The sequence below is a fragment of the Oncorhynchus tshawytscha genome, linkage group LG01 (genome assembly GCF_018296145.1).
Source record: "Oncorhynchus tshawytscha isolate Ot180627B linkage group LG01, Otsh_v2.0, whole genome shotgun sequence".
Lineage (NCBI taxonomy): Eukaryota > Metazoa > Chordata > Actinopteri > Salmoniformes > Salmonidae > Oncorhynchus > Oncorhynchus tshawytscha.
The window spans coordinates 50,696,675-50,723,663 of NC_056429.1; the positions used below are offsets into that span (position 1 = coordinate 50,696,675).

Sequence of the window (26,989 nt, forward strand, 5' to 3'; positions counted from 1 at the left end):
AACCACATGGACATATGTTTCCTGCTTTTTCGAAAAGGCACATTCCTCTTCCACAGTCTTGGCTCCTTTCTGTACCTAGTGGCTATGTACCTAGTGGCGCAGTAGTCTAAGGCACTGCATTTTAGGGTCACTACAGTTCCTGGTTCGAATCCAGGCTGCATCACATCCGGCCGTGAGTCCCAAAGGGCTGCGCAAAATTGGCATCGCGATGTCTGTTTTTTTCCGGCAGTCATAGTAAATAATAATGTATTTTTAACTGACTCGCCTAATTAAATAAATAGAAATAAAAATAAACCTAGGGCATGTACAAATATGAACATGTTCCTGTAACCCCGTTTGTTTCTACGGCAACAGAGGAGGAGCTTGAACTTTCACCTGTGACTGTTGCGGATGTAGTTGGCTAACAAGGAAATTAGAGTTTTTGGTTGGTACAACTAGCAGGCTGTAAAATCACGAAATCTACCTCCAATAAATAATTTTGAAGTTTATTTGTGAAATATGTTAAACAATCGAATGGATTTACATGATGGCAAAATGTCGCAAGTTTGGAGAAAATGACGAGGTACAGTATTGAGCAAGCTTGTTTAGTTAGCTAACATAATCAGCTGTCCAATCTACTGTACGGCTAGTAATCAATGCTACTACTTTGCAACACGTTATTATTGTATAAGAATAACGATTGGTCTGTCACAATATGACAAAGGCAACATTACTGAAAAACACGCTATTTTTGCTGTATAGCTAAATAGCTAGCTAATCCTTCAGGCAAACTAGCAATGGTTATTGGTGTCAGCTGTTTAGCTTGTTCGTTAGTTGGCCTGCTGAACTTGAATCATAGATAGCACATCTGTATTACATACGTTAGGTAACTAACGTTAGTCAACCTGCACAACTGCTTACAATGTACTCTTCTCCCCCATGTTGCTTTCAGGTGACTTGCTTAACAACAGTGGCTTGGACATTTGTGATATGATAATCACAAAAGACAAGTGTGTAAAATGGACTGAAGTAATTAGTTAGTTGCTAACTATTGAGATGTGCTACTAGCTGTACATATAAAAAAATATATGACCAATAAGCACTTTAAGTTGTCTTTGCCTACAAATCACCAATCTACATGAACATCATGTACTAAGAAATAAGTTGTTACTGTTTGCATGCTCTGTTGTCACTTTAAAGTCAATTCACCTCCACATACATTTGTTTTGCTAACCACACATAAACAGAGCTGATCATGTCACTAGTAGAGCAGTCCCAAAAGTGGTTCCCGACTCATGTCCAAGCCACTGTTCTTCAAGCAACTGACCTACAAGCTAAGAGTAAGAATGGCACCAACGATGCCTACACTATCATTCAGCTGGGAAAGGAGAAGTACTCGACATCTGTGGCAGAGAAAACACTTAGCCCAGTGTGGAGAGAAGAAGCCTCCTTTGAGCTGCCAGGTCTGCTTCTGGAGGGCAACCCAGAAATCTACGAACTATGCCTCATCGTGATGCACAGGTCCCTGGTGGGAATGGATAAATTCCTGGGCCAGAGTACCATCAATCTCAATGAGATTTTTGATAACAAGGAGAGAAGGAAAACTGAGTAAGTATCAACAAACTAATCTAACTAAATAATGTTTTTGCTGCCTTTCAAGGAAGTTTCAGAACATTAAGCCAAATACAATATAACTTTTTGTCCAACTGTTAAATAGGAAATTTGCCTTCTCTGCTCTCAAACCCACATGTATAAACACATAGGCTGTAAAGCATCCCTAGTCACAATGGACAATGCTAAGCCTTTGGTTTTCTAGTTCTGTGTTTGATGTTTAAGGAACTGCCAACAGGAAGAAGTAGGTTGGATTTGCAGAACTGTCTTTTTCAATGTCACAGGACTAACCTGCAGAAATAATTTGGAACATGATTCAGAGGGTTGGGTAGACTAGCCTAAATCATTTGATGGTTTGGAAAAACTGTCCCTAATCACCAATGATGTGTCTCTGTGGTCAGCATTGCAAACATTTTCATGTGGCAGTCAATTGGAAAACATTCTAACAGTATTATTGATTTGTATTCTCTATTCACAATCATATACTTTTAATGTGGGGCTATGACAGTCAATTTCAAATTAGTCTGATATTGCTTGTCTTATCTCACCGCCATTAATGCGATGGGTGTGCTTGATTCATGTCGTGTCGTATCTTCTCAAAGTCAGGGGGCGAGGTTGACAGTGCACACCTCATCTCCCCTGTCACACCCAACCTGCTTTGATATTTGTTTTTAATGTGGTCAAGAGCACTGAATAAGCGTACCATGAGTTTTAATGGTCTTTTAACTTTTTTATAAACTACCATTTCTTCTGTGGTAGTTAGTCTTGTCCTATCGCTGCAACTCCTGTACGGACTCGGGAGAGGTGATGGTCGAGAGCCATGCACTCTCCAAAACACGACCCTGCCAAGTCACACTGCTTCTTGACACACTGCTCGCTTAACCCGGAAGCCAGCCGCAGCAATGTGTCGAAGGCAGCACCATGCAACTGGTGACCGTGTCAGCGTGCATGCGCCTGGCCCGCCACAGATGTCGCTAGAGCGCGAAAGGACAAGGACATCCCGGCCAAACCCTCCCCTAACCCGGACGACACTGGGTCAATTGTGCGCAGCCTCATGGGTCTCCCGGCCGCGGCCGGATTGAACCCTGGTCTGTTGTGACGCCTCGAGCACTGCGATGCAGTGTCTTAGACCGCTGCACCACTCGGGAGGCCCTCTCTAAAATATTTTGCACAAATGGATTTACATTCCTGTTTGAGCATTTTGTCTTTTGCCAACATGATCCATCCACCTAACAGGTGTGGTATATGAATAAGAAGATTAAATATCATTCAACCTACCAGGGTGTTTACAAACACTACAGGAACAAGATAATCCACATGTATCAATCACATTTTTACTAATACTGTAGAACTTTGTTCTAAAGCTATATCCATTGGATGCAGTGATCAGAATTTCTTATTTTTTTAAAATTGTATTTCACCTTTATTTAACCAGGTAGGCCAGTTGAGAACAAGTTCTCATTTAAACTGCGACCATGCCAAGATAAAGCAAAGCAGTGCGACAAAAACAACAACAGAGTTACACGTAAACAAACGTACAGTCAATATCACAATATAAAAATCTATGTACAGTGTGTGCAAATGTAGAAGAGTAGGGAGGTAAGGCAATAGATAGACCATGGAGACGAAATAATTACAATTTAGCATTAACACTGGAGTGATACATGTGCAGATGATGATGTGCAAGTTTGTTCACCCTGGGGTGCAAAAGAGCAAGAGGTTAAGTAACAATATGGGGATGAGGTAGTTGCGTGTGCTATTTACAGATTGGCTGTGTACAGGTACAGTGATCGGTAAGCTGCTCTGACAGCTGATGCTTGAAGTTAGAGAGGGAGATTTAAGACTCCAGCTTCAGTGATTTTTGCAATTTGTTCCAGTCAATGGCAGTAGAGAACTGGAAGGAAAGGCAGCGAAAGGAAGTGTTGGCTTTGGGGGTGACCAGTGAAATATACCTGCTGGAGCGTGTGCTACGGGTGGGTGTTGCTATGGTGACCAGTGACCTAAGGTGGGGCTTTACGTAGCATAGATTTATAGATTACCCGGAGCCAGTGGGTTTGGCCACAAATATGTAGAGAGGGCCAGCCGACAAGGGCATACAGGTCGCAGTAGTATATGGGGCTTTGGTGACAAACCGGATTGCACTGTGATAGACTACATCCAATTTGCTGAGTAGAGTGTCGGAGGCTTTTTTGTAAATGACATCGTCGAGGATCAGTAGGATAGTCAGTTTTACGAGGGTATGTTTAGCAGCATTTGTGAAGGAGGCTTTGTTGCGAAATAGGAAGCCAATTCTAGATTTAATTTTGTATTGGAGATGCTTAATGTGAGTCTGGAAGAAGAGTTTACAGTCTAACCAGACACCTTGGTATTTGTAGTTGTCCACATATTCTAAGTCAGAATCGTCCGTCCAGAGTAGTGATGCTAGTCGGGCGGGAGGGTGCGATCAGCAATCGGTTGAAGAGCATGCACTTAGTTTTACTTGCATTTAAAAGCAGTTGGAGGACTCAGAAGGAGTGTTGTATGGCATTGAAGTTCATTTTGGAGGTATGTTAGCACAGTGTCCAAAGACGGGCCAGATGTATACAGAATGGTGTCGTCTGCGTAGAGGTGGATCAGAGAATCACCAGCAGCAAGAGCGACATCATTGATATATATATACAGAGAAAAGAGTGGGCCCGAGAATTGAACCCTTTAGCACCCCCATAGAGACTGACAGAGATCCGTACAACAGGCCCTCCGATTTGACACACTGAACTCTGTCTGAGAAGTAGTTGGTGAACCAGGCGAGGCAGTCATTTGTGAAGCCAAGGCTATCGAGTCTGCCGATAAGAATGCGGTGATTGACAGTTGAAAGCCTTGGCCAGGTCGATGAAGACGGCTGCACAGTACTGTCTTTTATTGTTGGCGGTTATGATATCATTTAGGACCTTGAGCATGGCTGAGGTGCACCCATGACCAGCTCGGAAACCAGATTGCATAATGGAGAAGGTACGGTGGGATTCGAAATGGTCGGTGATCTGTTTGTTAACTTGGCTTTCGAAGATTTTAGAAAGTCTGGGCAGAATGGAATATAGGTCTAACAGTTTGGGTCTCTAGTGTCTCCCCCTTTGAAGATGGGATGACCGCGACAGCAGAGGTGTATTTAGAGGGCAAGTTGGTCAGGATGATATCTATGAGGGTGCCCATGGTTACGGATTTAGGGTTTTACCTGGTAGGTTCCTTGATAATTTGTGTGAGATTGAAGGCATCTTGTTTAGATTGTAGGACAGTCGGGGTGTTAAGCAGTTTAGGTCACCTAACTGTATGAACTGAATATTGACAGGGGGGCAATCAATTCACAAATGGTGTCCAGGGCACAGCTTGGGGCTGAAGGGGGTCTATAACAAGCGTCAACGGTGAGAGACTTGTTTCTGGAAAGGTGGATTTTTAAGAGTAGAAGCTCAAATTGTTTGGGCACAGACTTTGCTAGTATGACAGAACTCTGCAGGGTATCTCTGCAGTAGATTGCAACTCCGCCCCCTTTGGCAGTTCTACCTTGTCGGAAAATGTTATAGGTGGGGATGAAAATTTCCGGATTCAGACACTGCTAGGACATCCGGGTTGGCGGAGTGTGCTAAAGCAGTGAATAAAACGAACTTCGGGAGGAGGCTTCTCATGTTAACATGCATAAAACCAAGGCTTTTACGGTTATAGAAGTCAAGAAATGAGAGCGATTGGGAGTGAAGCTAGGGGCTGCAGGGCCTGGGTTAGCCTCTACATTACGGGAGGAGTAGGATAAGGGTACGGCTAAAGGCTATAAGAACTGGTCGTCTAGTTCGCTCAGAACAGAGAGTGAAAGGAGCAGGTTTCTAGGCGTGGAAGAATAGATTCAAGGCATAATGTACAGACAAGGGTATATGGTAGGATGTGAATACAGTGGAGGTAAACCTAGGCATAGAGTGATGAGAGAGGTTTTTTCTCTTTAGGCACCATTGAAGCTGGTCACCCCTCATAGCCTGGTTCCTCTCTAGGTTTCTTCCTAGGTTCTGGCCTTTCTAGGGAGTTTTTCCTAGCCACCCTGCTTCTACACCTGCATTGCTTGCTGTTTGAGGTTTTAGGCTGGGTTTCTGTACAGCAATTTGTGACATCAGCTGATGTAAGAAGGGCTTTATAAATAAATACATTTAATTGATTAAGCCAGGTGAGGTCACTACATGTGTGGGGGTTGGAACAAAAGGGCTAGCTAAGGAATATTTAGCAGGGCTGGAGGCTCTACAGTGAAATAGGTCAATAATCACTAACCAAAACAGCAATAGACAAGGCATATTGACATTAGGTAGAGGCATGTGTAGCCGAGTTATCATATGGTCCAGTGAGTAGCTAGGCGAGCTGGAGACACGGCGATTCGGACAGCTAGCGGGCCGGGGCTAGCAGATGGGCCTTCGGGGGACTTCGCAAAGGGAGAGCCTGTTGAAACCCCCTCGGATGGTTACGTCGGCAGACCAGTTGTGATGGATTGGCAGGGCTCTGTGTCTGCAGTAAAAGGGTCCAGGCAAAATAGGTATTGTAGCCCAAGAATTGTCTGATGGACCTCTTCGGCTAGCCGGGAGATGGGCCTAGCCTGGAGCATGCCTGGAGCTAAATGATGCTTGCTTCGGGACAGAGACGTTAGCCAGGAGTAGCCACTTGGATAGCTGCTAGCTTGCTGCGATGATCCGGTGTAAAGGTTCAGAGCTTGTGGTAGGAATCTGGAGATGTGGTAGAGAAAAAGCAGTCCAATATGCTCTGAGTTAATATCACGCTGTGTAGACTGGCAGGAATTGACCGGGCTGAGGCTGGTTGATGTCTTTGTTAACAGTGATCACCGCTAGCAGTGGCTAACTGACTACCAGCTAATTAGCTGGCTCGCCACTGATGGGGTTCCGGTTCTAAAAAGTGTAAACAATTGCAGATCCGTACCACATTGGGCGAGGTGGGTTGCAGGAGAGTATGTTTCGTCCGTAGATGTAAATTGAGATAGTATATATTTCGTATAAACACTGCTCAAAAAAATAAAGGGAACACTTAAACAACACAATGTAACTCCAAGTCAATCACACTTCTGTGAAATCAAACTGTCCACTTAGGAAGCAACACTGATTGACAATAAATTTCACATGCTGTTGTGCAAATGGAATAGACAACAGGTGGAAATTATAGGCAATTAGCAAGACACCCCCAATAAAGGAGTGGTTCTGCAGGTGGTGACCACAGACCACTTCTCAGTTAAAATTGCTTCCTGGCTGATGTTTTGGTCACTTTTGAATGCTGGCGTTGCTTTCACTCTAGTGGTAGCATGAGACGGAGTCTACAACCCACAGAAGTGGCTCAGGTAGTGCAGCTCATCCAGGATGATACATCAATGCGAGCTGTGGCAAGAAGGTTTGCTGTGTCTGTCAGCGTAGTGTCCAGAGCATGGAGGCACTACCAGGAGACAGGCCAGTACATCAGGAGACGTGGAGGAGGCCGTAGGAGGGCAACAACCCAACAGCGGGACCGCTACCTCCGGCTTTGTGCAAGGAGGAGCAGGAGGAGCACTGCCAGAGCCCTGCAAAATGACCTCCAGCAGGCCACAAATGTGCATGTGTCTGCTCAAACGGTCAGAAACAGACTCCATGAGGGTGGTATGAGGGCCCGACGTCCACAGGTGGGGGTTGTGCTTACAGCCCAACACCGTGCAGGACGTTGGCATTTGCCAGAGAACACCAAGATTGGCAAATTCGCCACTGGCGCCCTGTGCTCTTCACAGATGAAAGCAGGTTCACACTGAGCACGTGACAGAGTCTGGAGACGCGGTAGAGAACGTTCTGCTGCCTGCAACATCCTCCAGCATGACCGGTTTGGCGGTGGGTCAGTCATGGTGTGGGGTGGCATTTCCATGTGCTCGCCAGAGGTAGCCTGACTGCCATTAGGTACCGAGATGAGATCCTCAGACCCCTTGTGAGACCATATGCTGGTGCGGTTGGCCCTGGGTTCCTCCTAATGCAAGACAATGCTAGATCTCATGTGGCTGAAGTGTGTCAGCAGTTCCTGCAAGAGGAAGGCATTGATGCTATGGACTGGCCCGCCCGTTCCCCAGTACTGAATCCAATTGAGCACATCTGGGACATCATGTCACGCTCCATCCACCAACGCCACGTTGCACCACAGACTGTCCAGGAGTTGGCGGATGCTTTAGTCCAGGTCTAGGAGGAGATCCCTCAGGAGACCATCCGCCACCTCATCAGGAACATGCCCAGGCATTGTAGGGAGGTCATACAGGCATGTGGAGGCCACACACACTACTGAGCCTCATTTTGACTTGTTTTAAGGACATTACATCAAAGTTGGATCAGCCTGTAGTGTGGTTTTCCACTTTAATTTTGAGTGTGACTCCAAATCCAGACCTCCATGGGTTGATAAATTTGATTTCCATTGATACTTTTTGTGTGATTTTGTTGTCAGCGCATTCAAATATGTAAAGAAAAAAGTATTTAATAAGAATATTCCATTCATTCAGATCTCGGATTTGTTATTTTAGTGTTCCCTTTATTTTTTTGAGAAGTCTATATATTTTTTAAGAAAAAGATATACACGGGACAAGACAAACAAGACGTCCCGACTGCTACGCCATCTTGGAAAAAAGTATAGTGGCTATATCCAGGAAAGCCAAAGTTCCAAAAGCTGGGCCTAAAAAGTGTATTAGAGATCATGCAAAAGATTTTGCTGTGACTCTTCTGTGGATGATGTAAAACATTTTTGTTGGTCTGATGTGATTAATATGGAGTCTCCAGATGCTGTCCTTAATGAATTTATGAAATTGCTTCTTCCAATTATTAATAAACATGCACCTATTAAGAAACTGACTGTTGGTACTTTTAAGGTAACATGGATTGATGAGGAATTGAAAAACTGTATGGTTGAAAGAGATGGGGCAAAAGGTGTTTACTAATAAGTCTGGCTGCACATCTGACTGGCTGACGTATTGCAAATTTAGATATTATGTGACTAAACTCAACAAAAAGAAGACACTGTATTATGAAGCCAAGATCACTTTACATGTAATTTACATTCAATTATGGGCAGAAAGACAAATTCAACTCCATCTTTCATTGAATCAGATGGCTTATTCATCACAAAACCATTTGATGTTGCCAATTTATTTTAATGATGACTTATTTGGCGCAGTGGGCAAACGTAGGCAGGAAATGCCAACAATGAACAGTGAGCTATCGTATTCATGCACAAAAAAAAACGAATAATAAAAGTAAAGCATTTTAAGTTAGAATTTTATAAAGTTAGTGTGGGAGAAGTGGAAAATTATTCTTATCAACTTAGATGCAAAGCTACTGAGGATGGTAGCTGACTCTATAGCCACTCCTATCTGTCATATATTTAATCTGAGCCTACAGGAAAGTCTTTGTCCACCGGCCTGGAGGGAAGCCAAAGTCATTCCGCTACCCAAGAGTGGTAAAGCAGCCTTTACTGGTTGGCCTATCAGCTTGCTGCCAGCTCTTAGCTGGCATTTCTCTGTACACAAATTAACAACAGAGTTTCAGTGTGTTAATTTAAAAAAAAAAATTGATTTAACCTTTTATTTAACTAGGTAAGTCAATTAAGAACAAATTCTTATTTACAATTACGGTCTACCCCTGGCCAAACCCTAACCTGGAAGACGCTGGGCAAATTGTGCACTGCCCTATGGGACTCTCAATCACGGCCGGTTGTGATCCAGCCTGGAATCGAACGAGGGTCAGTAGTGACGCCTCTAGCACTGAGATGCAGTGCCTTAGACCGCTGCACCACTCGGGAGCCCAAATAGAGAAGGGCACTCAACATGTACTGTACTGACACAAATTACTGATGATTGGTTGAAAGAAATTGATAACAAAAAGATTGTGGGAGCTGTACTGTTAGATTTCAGTGCAGCCTTTTGATATTATTGACCATAACCTGCTGTTGAAAAAAACGTGTGTTATGGCTTTTCAAGCTCTTCCATATTGTGGATTCAGAGCTATCTATCTAATAGAAATCAAAGGTTTTTCTTTCATGATAGCTTCTCTAATGTTAAACATGTAGAGTGTGGTGTACCGCAGAGCAGGTCTCTGGCATCTAACAAGGCATGTGTGTCCATGTATGCTGATTCAACCATATACTGTACGCATCAGCAACCACAGCTAATGAAGTCACTGAAACCCTTAACAAAGAGTTGCAATCTGTTTTGGAATGGTGGCCAGTAATAAACTGGTCAGGAACATGTTTAAAACTAAGGGTGTTGTATGTGGTACAAATCTGAATCTGTTAAAGAATGGTGTGGCTGTTGAACAGGTTAAGTAGACGAAGTTACTTGGCGTCACCTTAGATTGTAAACTGTCATTGTCAAGACATATAAACTCAGCAAAAAAGGAAAGTCCCTTTTTCAGAACCCTGTCTTTCAAAGATAATTTGTAAAAATCCATAACTTCACAGATCTTTGTTGTAAAGGGTTTAAACACTGTTTCCCATGCTTGTTCAATGAACCATAAACAATTAATGAACATGCACCTGTGGAAGAGTCGTTAAGACACTAACAGCTTACAGATGGTTGGCAATTAAGGTCACAGTTATGAAAACTCGGGACACTAAAGAGGCTTTTCTACTGACTCTGAAAAACACCAAAAGAAAGATGCCCAGGGTCCTGCTCATCTGCGTGAACATGCTTTAGGCATGCTGCAATGAGGCATGAGGACTGCAGTTGTGACCAGGGCAATAAATTGCAACGTCCATACTGTGAGATGCCTAAGCCAGCGCTACAGGACGGACATCTGATCGTCCTCGCAGTGCCAGACCACGTGTAACAACACCTGCACAGGATCGGTACATCTGAACAGCACATCTTCCCGAGTTACACCAGGAATGCACAATCCCTCCATCAGTGCTCAGACTGTCCGAAATAGGCTGAGAGAGGCTGGACTGAGGGCTTGTAGGCCTGTTGTAAGGCAGGCATGACAGACAACAACGTCGCCTTTGGGCACAAACCCACCGTCGCTGGACCAGACAGGATTGGCAAAAAGTGCTCTTCATTGACGAGTCGCGGTTTTGTCTCACCAGGGGTGTTGATCAGATTTGCATTTATCGTTGGATGAATGAGCATTACACTGAGGCCTGTACTCTGGAGCGGGATCATGGTGGAGGGTCCGTCATGGTGTGGTCTGGGGTGGTGTGTCACAGCATCATCGGACTGAGCTTGTTGTGATTGCAGGCAATCTAAACGATGTGCGTTACAGGGAAGACATCCTTCTCCCTCATGTGGTACCCTTCCTGCAGGCTCATCCTGACATGACCCTCCAGCATGACAATGCCACCACGCACAGAAAGAGCAGTACGGCTGAGTTCCTGCAAGACAGGAATGTCAGTGTCCTGCCATGGCCAGCGAAGAGCCTGGATCTCAATCCCAGTGAGCACGTCTGGTACCTGTTGGATTGGAGGGTGAGGGCTAGGGCCATTCCCCCCAGAAATGTCTGGGAACTGGTACAAGAGTGGGGTAACATCTCACAGCAAGAACTGGCAAATCTGGTGCAGTCTATGAGGAGGAGATGCACTGCAGTACTTAATGCAGCTGGTAGCCACACCAGATACTGACTTTTGATTTTGACCCCCCTTTGTTCAGGGACACATTATTAAATTTCTGTTAGTCACATGTCTGTGGAACTTGTTCAGTTTATATCTCAGTTGTTGAGTCTTATGTTCATACAAATATATACAGGTTAAGTTTGCTGAAAATAAACACAGTTGACAATGAGAGGGTGTTTCTTTTTTTTTGCTGAGTTTACATTCAAAGTTTGTAAAGATGGGGAGAGGTCTGTCCGTAGTAAAGAGATCAATCATATGTATTTATAAAGCTCTTTTTACATCAGCCAATGTCAAAGTACTATACCGAAACCCAGCCTTCAACCCCAAACAGCAAGCAATGCAGATGCAGTAGCACAGTGGCTAGAAAAAAACTCCCTAGAAAGGCAGGAACCTAGGAAGAAACCTATAGAGGAACCAGGCTCTGAGTGGTGGCCAGTCCTCTTCTGGCTGTGCCGGGTTGACATTTATAACAGTACATGGCCAAGATGTTTAAACGTTCATAGATGACCAGCAGGGTCAAATTATAATCACATTGGTTGTAGAGGGTGCAACAGGTCAGCACCTCGTGAGTAAATGTCAGTTGGCTTTTTTTAGTTGAGCATTCAGAGTTCGAGACAGCAGTTGCAGTAGAGAGTCGAAATCAGAATGTCCGGGACAAGTTACTACGTCCTGTGAACTGCCGCAGGCAGAACAGTTGAAACTGCTTTTTGACACCACACTCCAAAAAGCAAGTTCTGCAGGCTCTAGTTTTCTTATTTTGATTGTGGTCGAGTGCTGCAAGGAAAGACCTAGTTAAGCTGCAGCTGGCCCAGAACAGAGCGGCACATCTTGCTCTTCATTATAATCAGAGGGCTGATTATTAATACTGTGCATGACAGTCTCTCTTGGCTAAGAGTTGAGGAGACTGACTGCATCACTTGTGTTAAATCCCAATGTTTGCATAGTCAACTTACACACAACTCTGACACACACTTACCCCACCAGACATGCCACCAGGGGTCTTTTCACAGTCCCCAAATCCAGAACAAATTCAAGAAAGCGTACAGTGTTTTTATAGAGCCATTGTGTGTAACTCCATTCCATCTCATATGGCTCAAATAAACAGCAAACCTGGTTTAAAAGAACAGAGCAAGCAACACCTCGCGGCACAACACCTCTCCCCTGTTTGACCTAGATAGTTTGTGTGTATGTATTGATATGTAGGCTACGTGTGCCTTTTAAATAAAATAAAAAACAGAATGAGGAGTATTTCTGTATGTAATTAAGCCCTTTTGTGGGGGAAATACTAATTCTGATTAGCTGGGTCTGGCTCTCCAGTGGGTGGGGAATGGCACCTGCCCAGTCATGTGAAATCCGTAGATTAGAACCTAATGATTTCATTTGAATTGACTGATTTCCTTATATGAACCGTAACTCAGTCAAATCTTTATAGTTTTTGCATGTTGAGTTTTTATATTTTTGTTCAGTATATAATATTTCATTTATAAAACAGCATTTAAAAAAAAAAATATCCCGCAAACCCATTTTCATATCAGGTTGTGACCCCTAGTTAGCTGGGGTAAGAATTAGAATACCCTACCTCAATATTTGTAGCCATAGGTGATAATAGCTCTCTAGGAGCTGATTCGTCGTCACTATTGTGGAATAATTATAATGTTATGGTAAGATTGCAAAGGGAGAACGCTGATCAGAGAGCAGTGCTGAATTTATTTTGATCCTATCTGTATTGACACAGGCCACAACGACGCACTGGGAAACGCAAGTCGGCCGTTGTAGGAACGATGTGAAAACACTCGTAAGCCTACATTCCATCGCTATCGCGAAACCGGGCCCTGTAGGATTGGGTCGATAAACCAGGAAAATGATCCATCGTTTAAATCTCCAGTTTGGGAACATTTTGGCTTCCCAGTAGATTACAACAGCGATGGACAAAGAGTTAACAGTACTATGTCGCCACTGCTCAACGAAAATAGCCTATGCAGCTGCCAACACCTCAAACATGTTGGCAAATTTATGTCCACATCACCATAGTGTTCCCACCACCTGAGCAAGACGGAAACGCAAAAAAAACATCTCAACTTTTTCTTCCCTCTGCATTCAAGCAGCCCTTCGCAGCTGATTCTGACCGTGCCAAATAAATTACAAGAGCGATAGGCATGTTTATAGCCGCGGATATGCCCCCATTACGAACTTCGCCCTCTCACACCAATTTTCAGCAAATGGGTAGGACCCGCTCTATTTAAGCAATGGTGCATTGTGTTGCGCTTACTACAGATGGATGGGCCTCCAGTGCTACGCAAAGGTACTCAATGACGGCCCATCACATTACCCCAGAGTGGGAGATGAGAGATAATGTGCTGCAGACACGCCCCCTTTATGAGTCACACACAAGTGCACATATTTTCATCTTTGTAAGAAAATGTCATACCATAGGCCTATACGATGTCTGAGCCATGATTACACATTGATTTCACACGCACATTGCACTTTATTTTAGTGTTGCTGAGTAATAATGTGTTTTCATTTAAGAAAATACAAAGTGTTGGTATTCTGATTGTGCTCTCACCAGTCATTTTATGACTCATGATCATTTATGGAATCGGGAATACTAACGTTTTGTATTTTCTCAAATTAACCAAAATTAACTACAGTAACTGTTGGTGTTTATTTTTCCCGCTGTACCGAAACCCCAAAAAGGCAATACGTACTAAACTGGGTTTGGTGACCTGTTTCACCCCTAGTTACCTGTACATCTGTCTTGTTGTGACACAGGCTATGCCATTGTGCTAGTTAAAAGATGTGCTTTGTTGACACCGAACAATGAATCAAGAGGTTAGTCTTTTGAGAATAGACTGCCATTCATGTTGTAATTGAGTTGACTGGGTGCAGCCTTTGTAGGTGGTGAACTAGTCCAGCAAGAACAGCAGCCACCTCAATTCCAGCAATCACACAATCAACAAATGGCAAATCTGTCCTTGCTTATTCTTGCCTTATACTGGAATTGAGATGGTGAACTGTAATTTATGGACATGGCATAGGCTAAACATTATGTTGTGCTCTTTTGGGTATTAGCCTATGCTAACTGAATGTGGTGGAACTGGCCAAACATGTCTTGTTACTAATTCTGACTCAAATGATATATATTTTTCCAGTGGTGTGGATGTATGGAAAAAACACTACACCAGCTCCACCCAATCCAGTTGCGCTATTTAAAGTTATTTTTGGCTGTGTAGAATAACTATGGCACAATGTGTTGTAGTTAGCTAGGCCTAGGCTACATGATGAGTAAGCCTCCATTCTTCTCAGAGGAACAGGAACATAAGAGGATCTGGTGTCAATTAGCCATTGGTACATTTCATCATGCAAACATTAGCACACTTCCTCTTCACCCATTAGTTGGGGAGAATTGCGATGTGTCATAAGCAACCGTTGATGGGAGTATTTATTTAAGGTGCCGGAGCTGATGCACCTCCAGGGTTTGCAGTCATTCAAGTACAGAGCTGTTGTGGAGATGTCAATGTACCAGTATTTAGTCATCCTACACAACTGACTCAACTAGAATGAGCCCAAGGCCCACTTGTGCTGCCATATCCAAATACTGGAGCAGTCCCAATTTGCTAACTAGCTGTGTCCGTCAACTGTATTTTCAAGCTGACACAGACTCTCCTCCCCATCTAGACATTGAGGCAGGCAGCCCCTAATTATCGCACACCTGTGTTGATTGTGAGGAGTTTCTCAGAGGTCTTGGTAGAGTGGGAGTATTGTGGTTCCAGGCAGAGGGAGGTTTATCTTGGCCTTGACACCCATGTGAAGTACAGGGCTGGCCCCCTCAGCAGCATGCTGTGGCTCCTAGATCGTGCTCCGAAGGACAGAGCACACTATGTGAATAAGGCTAGCTTGACCAAGAGGCCCTTGCCTTGGAGGTTCTTTAGCCACAGTTTAGGGCAAAAATACATCACGCCTGTCCACTTTTCCAATGGCAGAAGTAGCCTATAGCTTGAACAGACAGAGGTTGTGCTCATTGAGGAATTGTGGAATTTACCAGAGCACCTGCTGTTTGAGAGGTGGTTTAAATGTTGACTTTGTATTTTGAGTGAGCTTTGTTCCCAGTTCTACATTGTTGCAGTCGACAAACCATTGGTTTAAAAAGGCCAGACCAGTGGTCACAAACCGGTCGATCGCGGTCTACTGGTCGATCTCCAAAGCATTCTTAGTCGATCGCCAACAATTTCTATAAAAAAAACAATAATAAACCACAGAGTTTCTAAACCCAGAAGCGCAACTTCGTGAGACTTCCGGGAACGCTTGTGAAACAGACCAAATAGACCAGGCTGGGGCTTGAGAAGTCAATGAGAAGTGCAAAATTCTTAGTTTTTAATTTCTCCGAAATCTAAAGGCACAACCTAGATTCGAGCTTATTTCTTAAGTAGTTTAGCATGTTATTACTCCAACCTTGTGATCGTGACAAACTGACACATTTTAATGTTTGTCTTAAACAACTTTATATTGAAGGAGTGCCTTTTTGATTTGACAGCCTACACATGCGCAGTTCGGCGGGAAACGACCGTTTGGATCCGATGACATGTTTAGCTAGCCAACGTCTCCATGACGTCGCCTCAAGTGTGATCGGGGATTTCTATTGGAGAAGCAGTTTTTGCCTGTCTTTGATAAAGCCTTAAGTGTTTTTATATTTGTTTCACGCTGTTTGTAGTAGGTGCACTTGATTTAGCTGGCCTGTGCGGGGTAGTCGAAGTGTCTCCATTTTGAACCATTTCATGTGTCTGAAGGTACAAACTCCGCCATCAGCTGGAAGACAGTGTCTTCTTTTTGGTCAGTCTCCCTCCACTGAGTTTGACCATCAGATGCAGGCACCATCAGTAAAATAAAAAAGCTAATTATTTCAATTCATGCTCACTCAGCTATGCCTCACAAGTAATGCAGCAAATTATCTAGTACCAAGTGTGATCATATACTTCAAGTTTTAAAATATAATGATACAATTGTCTGAGAAGAACAACATTGCAATGCCATTGGCAGGGAATTCAAGCATAGCCAATATGCATTGATAATGTATTGGGCCTATTGCCTATTGCACACACATCATTGCTACAGAGCTGTTTTTAATTGGTTAATGTTGCATAGGCTTATGTTTTTTAAGTCATGTTTTTTTTTTTTTATCTGAGCGCTTAGACCTCAGCCTGCATTTTGACTTAAAAAGTGATCTCACCACAACGGTTGGTGACCACTGGGCTAGACCTAGGCTATGGAGAAGCCAGCATTCTCATTAGCATGTATGAGTTGCATGGTTATCCTGCACCATTGCCTTTGTAATTTCCCAATTGCTTGTCGTAGCAGTTCTGAACAAAGGCCAGATTTGTGCAAATGTCACCCCTTTTTCTCACAGCGAAGGCATCAATCGTATTACTTCCAGCAGAAAAGGCCGAGGTTAAATAAACAGGAGCAGAGTAGCAGAATGGCCTTGATGAACCATATTATTCAACATTCTTTTCACGATTCAGACCATCACAGTTAGCAGGGAATTATGTTTATCCCTCGTATAATATGTATTCACAGGGAGACGAAAAGCTTCAAGTGACGTCGCCTGTGGATTTATGTGAGGTGAAATTGGGGACTTCCACCACAGACATTTTACCCTAATAATTTATTGAATACACAAGTTGTTACTCTTCCTCAGGGAAATGTCAGACTCGAACAGTTTTTTGATCCCCACTTTTCTAATAATTTCTTCAAAATGAAATGGCTTAACTCACTTAGGTAGTACTCTCAGATTTCTGTGTTGTACGTTTACTGATAGTTTTTACCTCAGTCGATAGAGCATATCACTTTAGCCCATTTTTGAGCTAACATTTCATAAACAAAGCCTAGAATTTAGATTAATTAATTAATAGGCCTATATTTTCCACTGATTTAAAAAAAATACTTACACCAATATTTCCATGTGGAAAAAGGTCTGAACATGTTCATAATTCATAAAAGGATGAATATGTAACCACCCCTGTTGCTATAACAAACCTAAATTATCTCAGAACAAAAACAAATAGCTTTAACTTGAATTTGTGACGTTTTACCACCCATTAAGACACCTGATGTTTTCTTTGATGTTTTCATCTTATATTCCTGTATTCATTTTAATGTGCCACTAACAACAATTACCTGTCTAGTAATTATCCCTATGTCCTTCTTTCAGCTGGTACTCTTTGGACTCCAGGCCAGGGAAGAAGAGGAAGGAGAGAGGGAAGATCCAGGTCAGCATCCAGTTCATGAGGAACAACATGACGGCCAGCATGTTCGACCTTTCCGTAAAGGACAAGCCCCGCTCGCCCTTCACTAAACTCAAGGACAAGCTGAAGGGTCGCAAGCACGATGGTGGCTTCTCCGACACCTCCTCAGCCATCCTGCCCCGCTCCGCCATGTGTGACTCGGAGACCATTCGCCAGCCCAGTGCTCCAGACCATCAGCCCCAGCCAGAGCCCAAGATCAAGAGACCCTTACTGGCCGGCTCCCATAAGCTTTCCGCTGCCCACTCCATGTCCGACCTCATTGGCACCCACTTCCGCCCCAAGCTGGACTCTATGAACTCGATCGAGGAGCTGGGTAAGGACAGCAGCTTCTTCTAGTGTTAGGCCTATTTTGTTACGTTACAACCTTATTATAAAATTAATTCAATATTTTGTTTCCCCTCAACAATCTACTACATACAATACTCCATAAAGCAAAAACAAAGCAAAAACTGTTTTTAAAATACATTTTTGCAAATTTTATTTTTATGATATTACATACACATAAGTATTCACACACTTGACTCAGTACTTTGTTGAAGCACCTTTGGCAGTGATTACAACCTCAAGTCTGCTTGGTAATGACGCTACAGCTTGCAGATCCTCTCAAGCTCTGTCAGGTTGGATTGGGAGTGTCATTGCACAGCTATTTTCAGCTCTCTCAGATATGTTTGATCGGTTTCAAGTCCGGGCTCTGGCTGGGCCACTCAAGGACATTCAGGGACTTGTCCCAAAGACACTCCTGTGTTGTTTTGGCTGTGTGCTTAGGGTCGTTGTCCTGTTGGAAGGTGAACCTTCACCCCAGTCTGAGGTCCTGAGCACTCTGGTGAAGGTTTTCATCAAGGTTCTTTGTATTTTGTACTGCTCTGTTAATTTTTCTCTCGATCCTGACTAGTCTCTCAGTCTCTGCCAGTGAAAAACATCCCCACATCATGATGCTGCCACCACCATGCTTCACGGTAGGGATGGTGCCTGGTTTCTTCCAGACGTGATGCTTGGTATTCAGGCCAAAGAGTTCAATCTTGGTTTCATCAGACCAGATAATCTTGTTTCTCATGGTCTGAGAGTCCTTTGGGGAAACTCCATGCGGGCTGTCATGTGCCTTTTACTGATGAGTGGTTTCCTTCTGGCCACTCTTCCATATAGGCCTGATTGGTGGAGTGCTGCAGAGATGATGGTCCTTCTGTAAGGATCTAGAGCTCTGTCAGACCAAGAGTTTGCAAAGCTGTCATCAAGGCAAAGGATGGCTACTTTGAACAATCTCTAAAATATCAAATATATTTAGATTAGTTTAATACCTTTTTTGGTTACTACATGATTCCATATGTGTTATTTTGTAGTTTTCATGTCTTCATTATTATTCTACAAATGTATAAAATAGTAAAAATAAAAATGGATATATATATATATATATATTAGTACCCCTAAGGAGACATTATTTTTTGTGTGATTAGTATTATTTCTATAAAAATATCAGTTATTTTGTTTGTTGTGTTTCTTAGAGAAAGGGAGTGGTGCCGCCCCTCACAGGCGCTCCCAGAGTGAGGTGCAAGGCTACCAGAACACAGAGGAACACTGTGACCCTTTTACTGATATCAGCGATGGCCTGCCGCAGAAGTACGCCACCCTTCCTCGCAACCGCAACCCATTTGAGGTGGAGCAGGGCCAGCTGTGGGACCAAGGGGAGAAGAAGGAGAAGAAGGAGAAGGTCAGCCTACTTGAACGTGTGACCGGGAAGAAGGAGGGACGCAAGACCGACGGGGGCCGTTCGGGCAGCTCTGGAGACCTGCGCTCGCCCAATCCCTTCAACAGTGAGTCTCAGGGCGACATCCAACCAACCAACCCCTTCAGCTCACACTACAAAGCAAGGTAAAGCTTTCCACGTCCACACAACTATGTTTAGTATCTAAGCCAGGGTCATGTTCATTAGGCATAAAACGGCAAAAAAAACTTACTGAAACATGTGGGTACTACCTGGGCTTAGCCAATAGGAAACTGACCTTTTTCATTTTGCATTGAAAAACATTTTCCAACGCTTTCAATTGTGTGCTTTAATGAACACGACCCAGATGCACATGTATTGCATAGTATTTCAGATCCCTTAGAGTAGTTTCAAATATTAGAAGACTTACCCCATCAGAACCCAAAATATATGCTTGATTTATTCCAATGTTTGTAAACAAATCAAATTTGGTTGAAACACTGTATAGCCACATTATTTTTTTTTCAAACTATAATTGTGATATCATGGGATGGACAGTCTTTGTATCCATAACCTTGTCTATGAATTTGAGTGGTTACGTTTCTTCACCCCGGTCCTTTAGCTTTTTTTGCGAAACAGGGGCGGTGAGAATGCTTTGTTATTGCTTCAGTTAAGGAGTGTAGCTTTAAGAGAAGCTCGGCTTGATAACAGACCCCTCTTAGCCACACTGAGATCTGTCACACAATTAACCTCTTAGGCCTATCGCACTGTAGGCGCTAGTCCATCGTCTTTACAGCTACCATCGTACACTACCGTTTGTGGTCATTTAGGTTTAAGGCAAGATGATACAGGGTGGTTTAACCGTGTTGGTAAACATGATTTAAAAAAAAAAAAAAAAAGTTTAATGATTTTTGTAATTCCTTATTCTTGTATGTTTTGCAGTGATAAAAAGCCCACCAGCAATGAAGACATCCGGAAGGCGCGAGAGAAACATGGCAAGAAAAATGTAAGAGCTCACCGTACACACTTTTAGTGATTTCAATCTCAAACAAGGTTTACATTGGTATGAATAACCCTTTCATAAAGACCATGGGGGAAAAATAAAGGGGGGGAGAACGTCAAAAAGCATGGGCCTAGTTTCAGAACACCACCGACTTTTAATTGAGTAGCTCTCCCTGATCTTACATGACATTGCAGTTTGTGAGGTTGATCTCTGAGCTGTCTCTTCTGTCTTTTACACTTCACGATGAGTGTAATTTAACTAATTAACAGCTGAAAACAACGGCCATCATCTCTGATTGGCTCATCATTTAAAACCGTGTGAAGTTTCGGTCTCTCTAAGGTCAGGTAAAGTTATATTATATCGTACTGGTACCATAATTGGAGCACTATGTAGGGATAAATATGTGTGAAATTGTCATTGGATTGATGAGGGGGTTTATTTGCCACCTTAGTTTTGTCACTCCCCCTCCCCCAAAAAATAAAAAGCACAAAACATGCTCTGCTGGTGCATAATTCTAGTAGTTGCTGGCAATTACACTCCTGAATTAGTTTAACATGGTAAGAGAGCCATGTCCAAAGTGATGTTGAAATGAGAAGCCGGGATTCTGATAATGGCTTTCCTCACCTCTCATTGTGGGTGTTGAGGAGTTATCTTAGCCACATGTGCCCTTCCATACACTCTATTGCAGAGCCTAGCAGAAATGAACTGGCAGTTCCATTTCCTCTGCTTTTAGGCCCTTGCTAATAAACCAGTGAGACAGGAGGGGAAGGATAGTGAGAGAGTTCAAGGAACAGAGCTTTTAAATTCTCAAAGTAGACCTCATTAGATGTAGTAATGAGACAACTGGAGAATGCCAAGTGTGCTCGCCTTATCTACTTCTCACTACTGATCGCAGAAAAATTGTCTTCGCTTAGCTAGTTCATGGTCATTTCTAGGCATCTGTCACCAGCCACTACAGCTTCTGGCTGTGTAGCTTTATATAATATCTGGGGCTCTTTGGTGTGTGAATTGGACGCCGTTGCTCATACAGTATAGTTAAACTGAGCTTGTAACTTGATTCATGTTAGGAAAATATCTGCTAAATTGGTTGTCCTGATGACTGGAAGTGCAAAAGGCCTATTTCTTAGTATATTTTCCCTGTTTTGTTTCTAAAAGCATATTCAGTTCCCGAGTAAGCAGTCGCTAAACCCCCAATCACATTTTTCTCTGACCGAAAACAAGAGGCATATTGCGGAGTTACTTTCGACTTTGGCCTGCCAGAACGCTGACAAAATAACTTGAAGCTTACCTACGATGGAGGAATGCAGGACACCTAGCATGTCCACACTATTGAAAATGATGGAAATAAAGGTGCAGACTGCTTAGTGTGATCCCCACCATAGTCTTGAATTGTTTGGACATAGACTCTAGTGATGGGACCATCACATTCTGGTTTATCTTTGTTTCTCATACTAGGAAGAGATATATAGTATACAGGTAAATATAGTCCGGCACTTCTTCACATCGTAGACACCGCACAGCGATGGCAGCTTGATTTGGGAACGGGGAGGAGAGGAGACTGATAAGTGAAGTATTTTAAACAGGTTGATGGCTTTGCCGCTGTATCTGCCTGGGGGAGGATGTCCATTGTTGAAGCGATAATGTGGCACCTCATTAAAAATTATTGCAGCTCCTCTTGTCCCCCCTGTAATGAGAGAGGCACAGTCTACACAGACAGTTTTTCCTCTAAAGAAAAGAAAAAACTAAACCAAAATAGTTTGGTTGCATCTTTGTTTTCGTGTTTATTGGCCTGATCCTTTGTTCCCGAAATATGCACTCTGCTGTTTCCCCCGGGAACGAAAAAGTCCCATTTCTAATCTTTATTGCTGTTTTCTAGGGAGTTTAATCTTAATGTGATGCTCTTGTCCACCAGCTGGTCAAGGTCTCAGTCGTTGCTGGTTTGTGGAGGACACGTGGTTTAAGATTTAAATAGGGAACGAGAGTTGACACGTTTATTTCCCCAGAAATGACACTAAAAACGTCAAATCAGATTCCACGCATTACTACGCATTACTGATTGTTTGAGCCATTTATCGTTTTCTGATTTAAATACCATTGACTTGAACAGATCGAGTACCTGAAATGAAATAGCATTGACAATGCCAACACACCTTTTGGAGTGACATCTTATCACAGGCCCTCAATTAGTCCTGATTGCCACCAGGGTAGAAGAGATAAACACGTGCAGTAATGACATAGTTTGTGACATTATTCAAACACCTTTAATTAGGCAATTAGTCTATCTGCCATAATACGTGGGATTCCCTGGCCTGGCCTACCTTCAGTCTTGCTTTAGATACTCTTTAGCACCGATTTGACCTTTTGCTTTGTCTATTTTTACCATCTAGCTATGATACCCATTTGCTCTCAAATGGGTATCATTTGGAGTAGTACACTTTTACTGAGGTATTTGTAAATGGTGCTATCATGGTTGAATTCATCACAATGGCTGTGGTTTGCCCCCCGCAGGAGACAAAGCAGCCGAGCGTGGCCTCCTATAGCAACTTGTCTTTTGACGAGGTGGTGCGCGAGCTCATCAAGCAGAAGGAGGTGGTGAAAAAGAAGGACGCCCATATCCGTGAACTGGAAGACTACATTGATAACCTGCTGGTCCGCGTTATGGAGGATTCGCCGAGCATCCTACGGACACCCTACGAGCCCAACAGGAAAGCGGGGAAAATCTCAAAAAATAAGTAGAGTCAAGGTAGAGGAAGGTCAAAAATAGAGGCTTGTAGTAACAGTAATGTCCCGTCCTAGCCATTTAAAAAAAAAAATATTGTGGGTATGGAACAAACAATGAAGAGACGGGGGGGATAGACCAATGCCAAATCGTTTTTGAATTCTTTACAGTAACTGCATTGATGCAGCTTATACTTTTTTTTACTAGGTTTTGTATGCTGTGATTTGAGTTCACACCAGTTTCCCCTGCAGAATATTATTGTGGAGTGAAGTACATCCGACGACATAAATATTTGACTTGCATTATAACTAACCCCATGGCTGTTCCATTATGATCGGTCGACTAACCTCTGAATCAGTTGCTCTGTTGATCCACTCATCCATTTTAATTTTATACCTCCTGCTCTGTTGTTCGCATGGCATTCCTTTTGTTTTTCAAATTCTGGCGAATTGAAAGAATGGGAAATGACATAATGTATCTCACAAATTCAACAGAATACCTTAGCAGAAACCAGTGGGATTCAAATTAGCTATCACTGTGTTGACTATGTTTACCATTTATTACGAGATGTTGAAGAACAAACTAGTGGGGTTATACCTATGCCTGACTGTTTTCCCAAGGCTTTTAATAGTGTAACCATGGCATACACTATTAAAGGCCTTGGGGAAACGGTCAGGCATGGTATAACCCCACTAGTGCACTTTCTCACACGTAACATGAAAATCCCAGACAGCTTCTGGGGTGGTTGTTTGAACATAGAACCACCATCAAGCTAGATTTACGTTTTTAACACTAAGGCTATCTAGATTTAATTAAATATTTAAAGGATGCACGTCTTCACCTCTCACAAATCAGTTGTACTGAGAAATTGCACGATTTAGATTTTTTTTTAATAATGTCCTCGAGCTTCTAGTAAAGACAGAAACAACTTCTCTGATTTATGACTGAACTATGCCTCTTTTAGCCTCTTTAAGAGGCTAAAATCTCTTGATTTAGGTTGCCTTACTTTACTGACTTGTCCCCATGGAGAAGTTTTGTTGCAGTGTCATGTACACGTTTAAATACAAAACAAATTGACAATACAACTTTCATAACAGTTGCATACCAATAAAAAGAGACTAGCCTACTGGCCTTACTGGGTCGATGGGAACATTAGCCCGAGCTATTTAGGAGGGATATCACACCTGGCACAATGATTGTCTAGTTCTGTTTTTCCTGCCAAGGGGTGCCCTATACCTGCGCCCAGAAGGGAGTAGTTCAAAGTCGCTAGGTGTAGAACTAAGGTTACCAAACCCCATTTATAATTGCTAACTGACTGGAGAAGTTTTGTTTAAAGCCCCGATGCTCATTCTGAACGTTTAAATGCATCGCTTGCGGTACGGTTTTGTGAAACATAAACATATCTTTCATATCAGGGAGAAATTATTTTCAAAAAAATCAATGTTTATAGGGTTAGGGTTCCCACACAGCCGTATTTCCATGTTGCAGTGCTTTTTTTAACGGAAAACAGAGGCGTACCTTTGCTAATTCCATATCTACCTGTTAGTAAACGGAAGATGGACGCCACAAAAGAGTTGTCACTCTAAAATGTGTTAAAACACTGTACAGTAAGTGTGTATTTTGCATTTGTAAAATTATTTTGATGTGATAAGGAAGAAGAGGGTTTTATGTTTCTAGAACCGTACCAAAATTGAAAATCGATTCACGGTTAGAAGTATTTGGCTGTTTTGGCTACCAGAGCTAATGTGCTAACAGAACATGTAAGGTCTTTGGACTACAAGGAGTAACGTTAGTCCATTATTGGGCTACAGTTGCTAGAGTATTTTAATAAAAGGGTCTACTTTTTTATTTGATTGCGTGCCTCACTTTTCAAACAAAAAACATCTCTGTTAAACAGTTAATTAAATGTATATGGCCTAAGTGTTGAAACGTATCCAAACAATTGTTAAAAAACCAAAAGGTCATGGTCTAGGGGTGTGGATGAGTGTATCTGTGTGGGTGTGCGTGTGAATAAGTGCGTGTTCCGGATATTTAAAATTTAACTAGGCAAGTCAATTAAAAACAAATTCTTATTTACAATGATGGCCAAACCCGGATGACGCTGGGACAATTGTGTGCCGCCCTATGGGACTCCCAATCACGGCCGGTTGTGATACAGCCTGGAATCAAACCAGGGTCTGTAGTGACGCCTCTAGCACTGAGATGCAGTGCCTTAGACCGCTGCGCCACATAGAAGCCCTATTTAGAAATTGTCTCTGAGCCTGTTGTTATCAGACCTCATGCTCCAATACCGCCTCCCCGACGGTGAAGGGGTGAACCACTCGTGTGTGGGGTCCTTGATGATGCTGCAGGCCTTCCTCAGGCACCGTTTCGAGTAGATGACCTGGATGGGCGGGAGCACGGTCCCAGTGATGTACTAATAACCAGCTGAGCTAGCAAACAATGTAACAAAAGTAGTTTTTCGGAATCAAAAAAATATACCAACAGTCTCTGTGTTTCAGGAATCACAGAAGAAATTCTCCGGGTGCACTGTTCAATCATTTAGCCATTTAAACATTTTGTTTTTGGATAAACTCACTTTTTGCAATGCCCTCAATGGCTTCCATGCTTTAAAACGTGAGCTTGTCCCGAGGGGTCGGTCTTTGATTGATTGCCCCATTCTGCGGTCGGGCTTAGTGAAGGGTCAATTGAATAGGGTTTGCAATTTTTAATAGGTCTGACATGAAAGCGTGAACCAACATATAGCCATAACAAATATGGCCGCTTGATGCGGTATTCAACCCAGATGCTCTTATAATGTGAATGTAGTCAAGTATATGTTTACCAGATGCTCCAGAGGCAGTCGTGTGCTGTTGGCAGTGGTTGAGTACTGCAGAGCATTTAATGACTGTGTTTACACTTCAGACCAAGACGCAGGATTATGACACAAACTCTACACTCTGCCAATCAGCCCGGCACTGCGCTTACTGCAATACAAGATTGTGTTGATATACTGATATCCAGGTATGAACATGCTGTTGTTGCCTGTCTGTGACTGATGTGAGCTTTTTGGCATTAGAATGGTTTGGACCTACAGTATCTGTTGACATTTGCCATCTTAGTACAAAAATATATTATTTAAAGGTACTCTTATGAGGGTAGGTACTACTGATTTTTTTTTTTACTCAAGGCATGCATTTCCAAACACACATCCGAAAACAATGTGACACTGCATTCCAATTTTGTGACCTTGCAGTGAAAACTAAAAAATATGTCAACACTGTATTCTTTGGTCAATTCTGATGATATGGAATGTCTGGGCATCGTGCAGGTGCAGAATGTAATTGAGTGGAGGCAAACTAAAGACACTGCTATTGAAGCCTCCCTTATATCTACACCAAAGTTAATTCATTCAAAGAGCTACCATTGTCCAGCATATCAACTCTGAAGTCATTGCTTTTGGGTTTGTTATTTTAGATCTTTCAGTGACTCTTGATGACTATCGTTTTGTTTTTAGGATCAAGCGCATTGTATGACCTTCATTTGCATTAAGTGTAGGCCCATACATTGTCATACAGAAATGTGTATAAACCATTGGTCAAGTTATTCTCACTTTACTCTACTTGCATGGCTTTACACAGACAGAAAGATGAAGTGCAATCATAATTTAGCAACATGTTTAATATTCTATTGGTGTCCACAAATTTGTTTACACTTTGAATCATTATATTGTGTACTCAAGTGGAAGACGTCTGAATGACATCCGTTCTACTGTCAACAAAGAGAAAATATGATTCCATTAGGTAGAAGTGATTCAATTTTTGTTATATTTTAGATTTACTGATTCTTGCTTGAATTGTTGTTTTTTTAAAACTATTTGAAGGAAATATAATCAAGGTACCTAGCTACATAGCAATGCATTTACAGGCTGATTTTAATGTATTGATTTCATTCAAATGTTACACTGCCCATTGACAGATCAAAGTGCTCTTGACTAATCGCTCTCCACAAAGGCTATTGGTTAAATTTTTACTAGTAATACACTGTGTACTAACTTAACACATCCAGAAAACCAAACTATCAGTACA

General features: G+C 42.6%; 1 protein-coding gene across 1 annotated transcript; it reads left to right on the forward strand.

Moving 5' to 3' along the window:
- Window positions 1–399: 399 nt before the first annotated feature.
- Window positions 400–24,021, forward strand: LOC112252722 (rab11 family-interacting protein 2). Its single transcript, XM_024424227.2, has 6 exons — window positions 400–562; window positions 932–1,587; window positions 17,408–17,814; window positions 19,001–19,367; window positions 20,143–20,206; window positions 22,712–24,021. The coding sequence occupies exons 2-6, from the start codon at window positions 1,235–1,237 to the stop codon at window positions 22,937–22,939; spliced, it is 1,419 nt and encodes a 472-aa protein (XP_024279995.1). The 5' UTR covers window positions 400–562; window positions 932–1,234; the 3' UTR covers window positions 22,940–24,021.
- The last annotated feature ends 2,968 nt before the right edge of the window (window positions 24,022–26,989 follow it).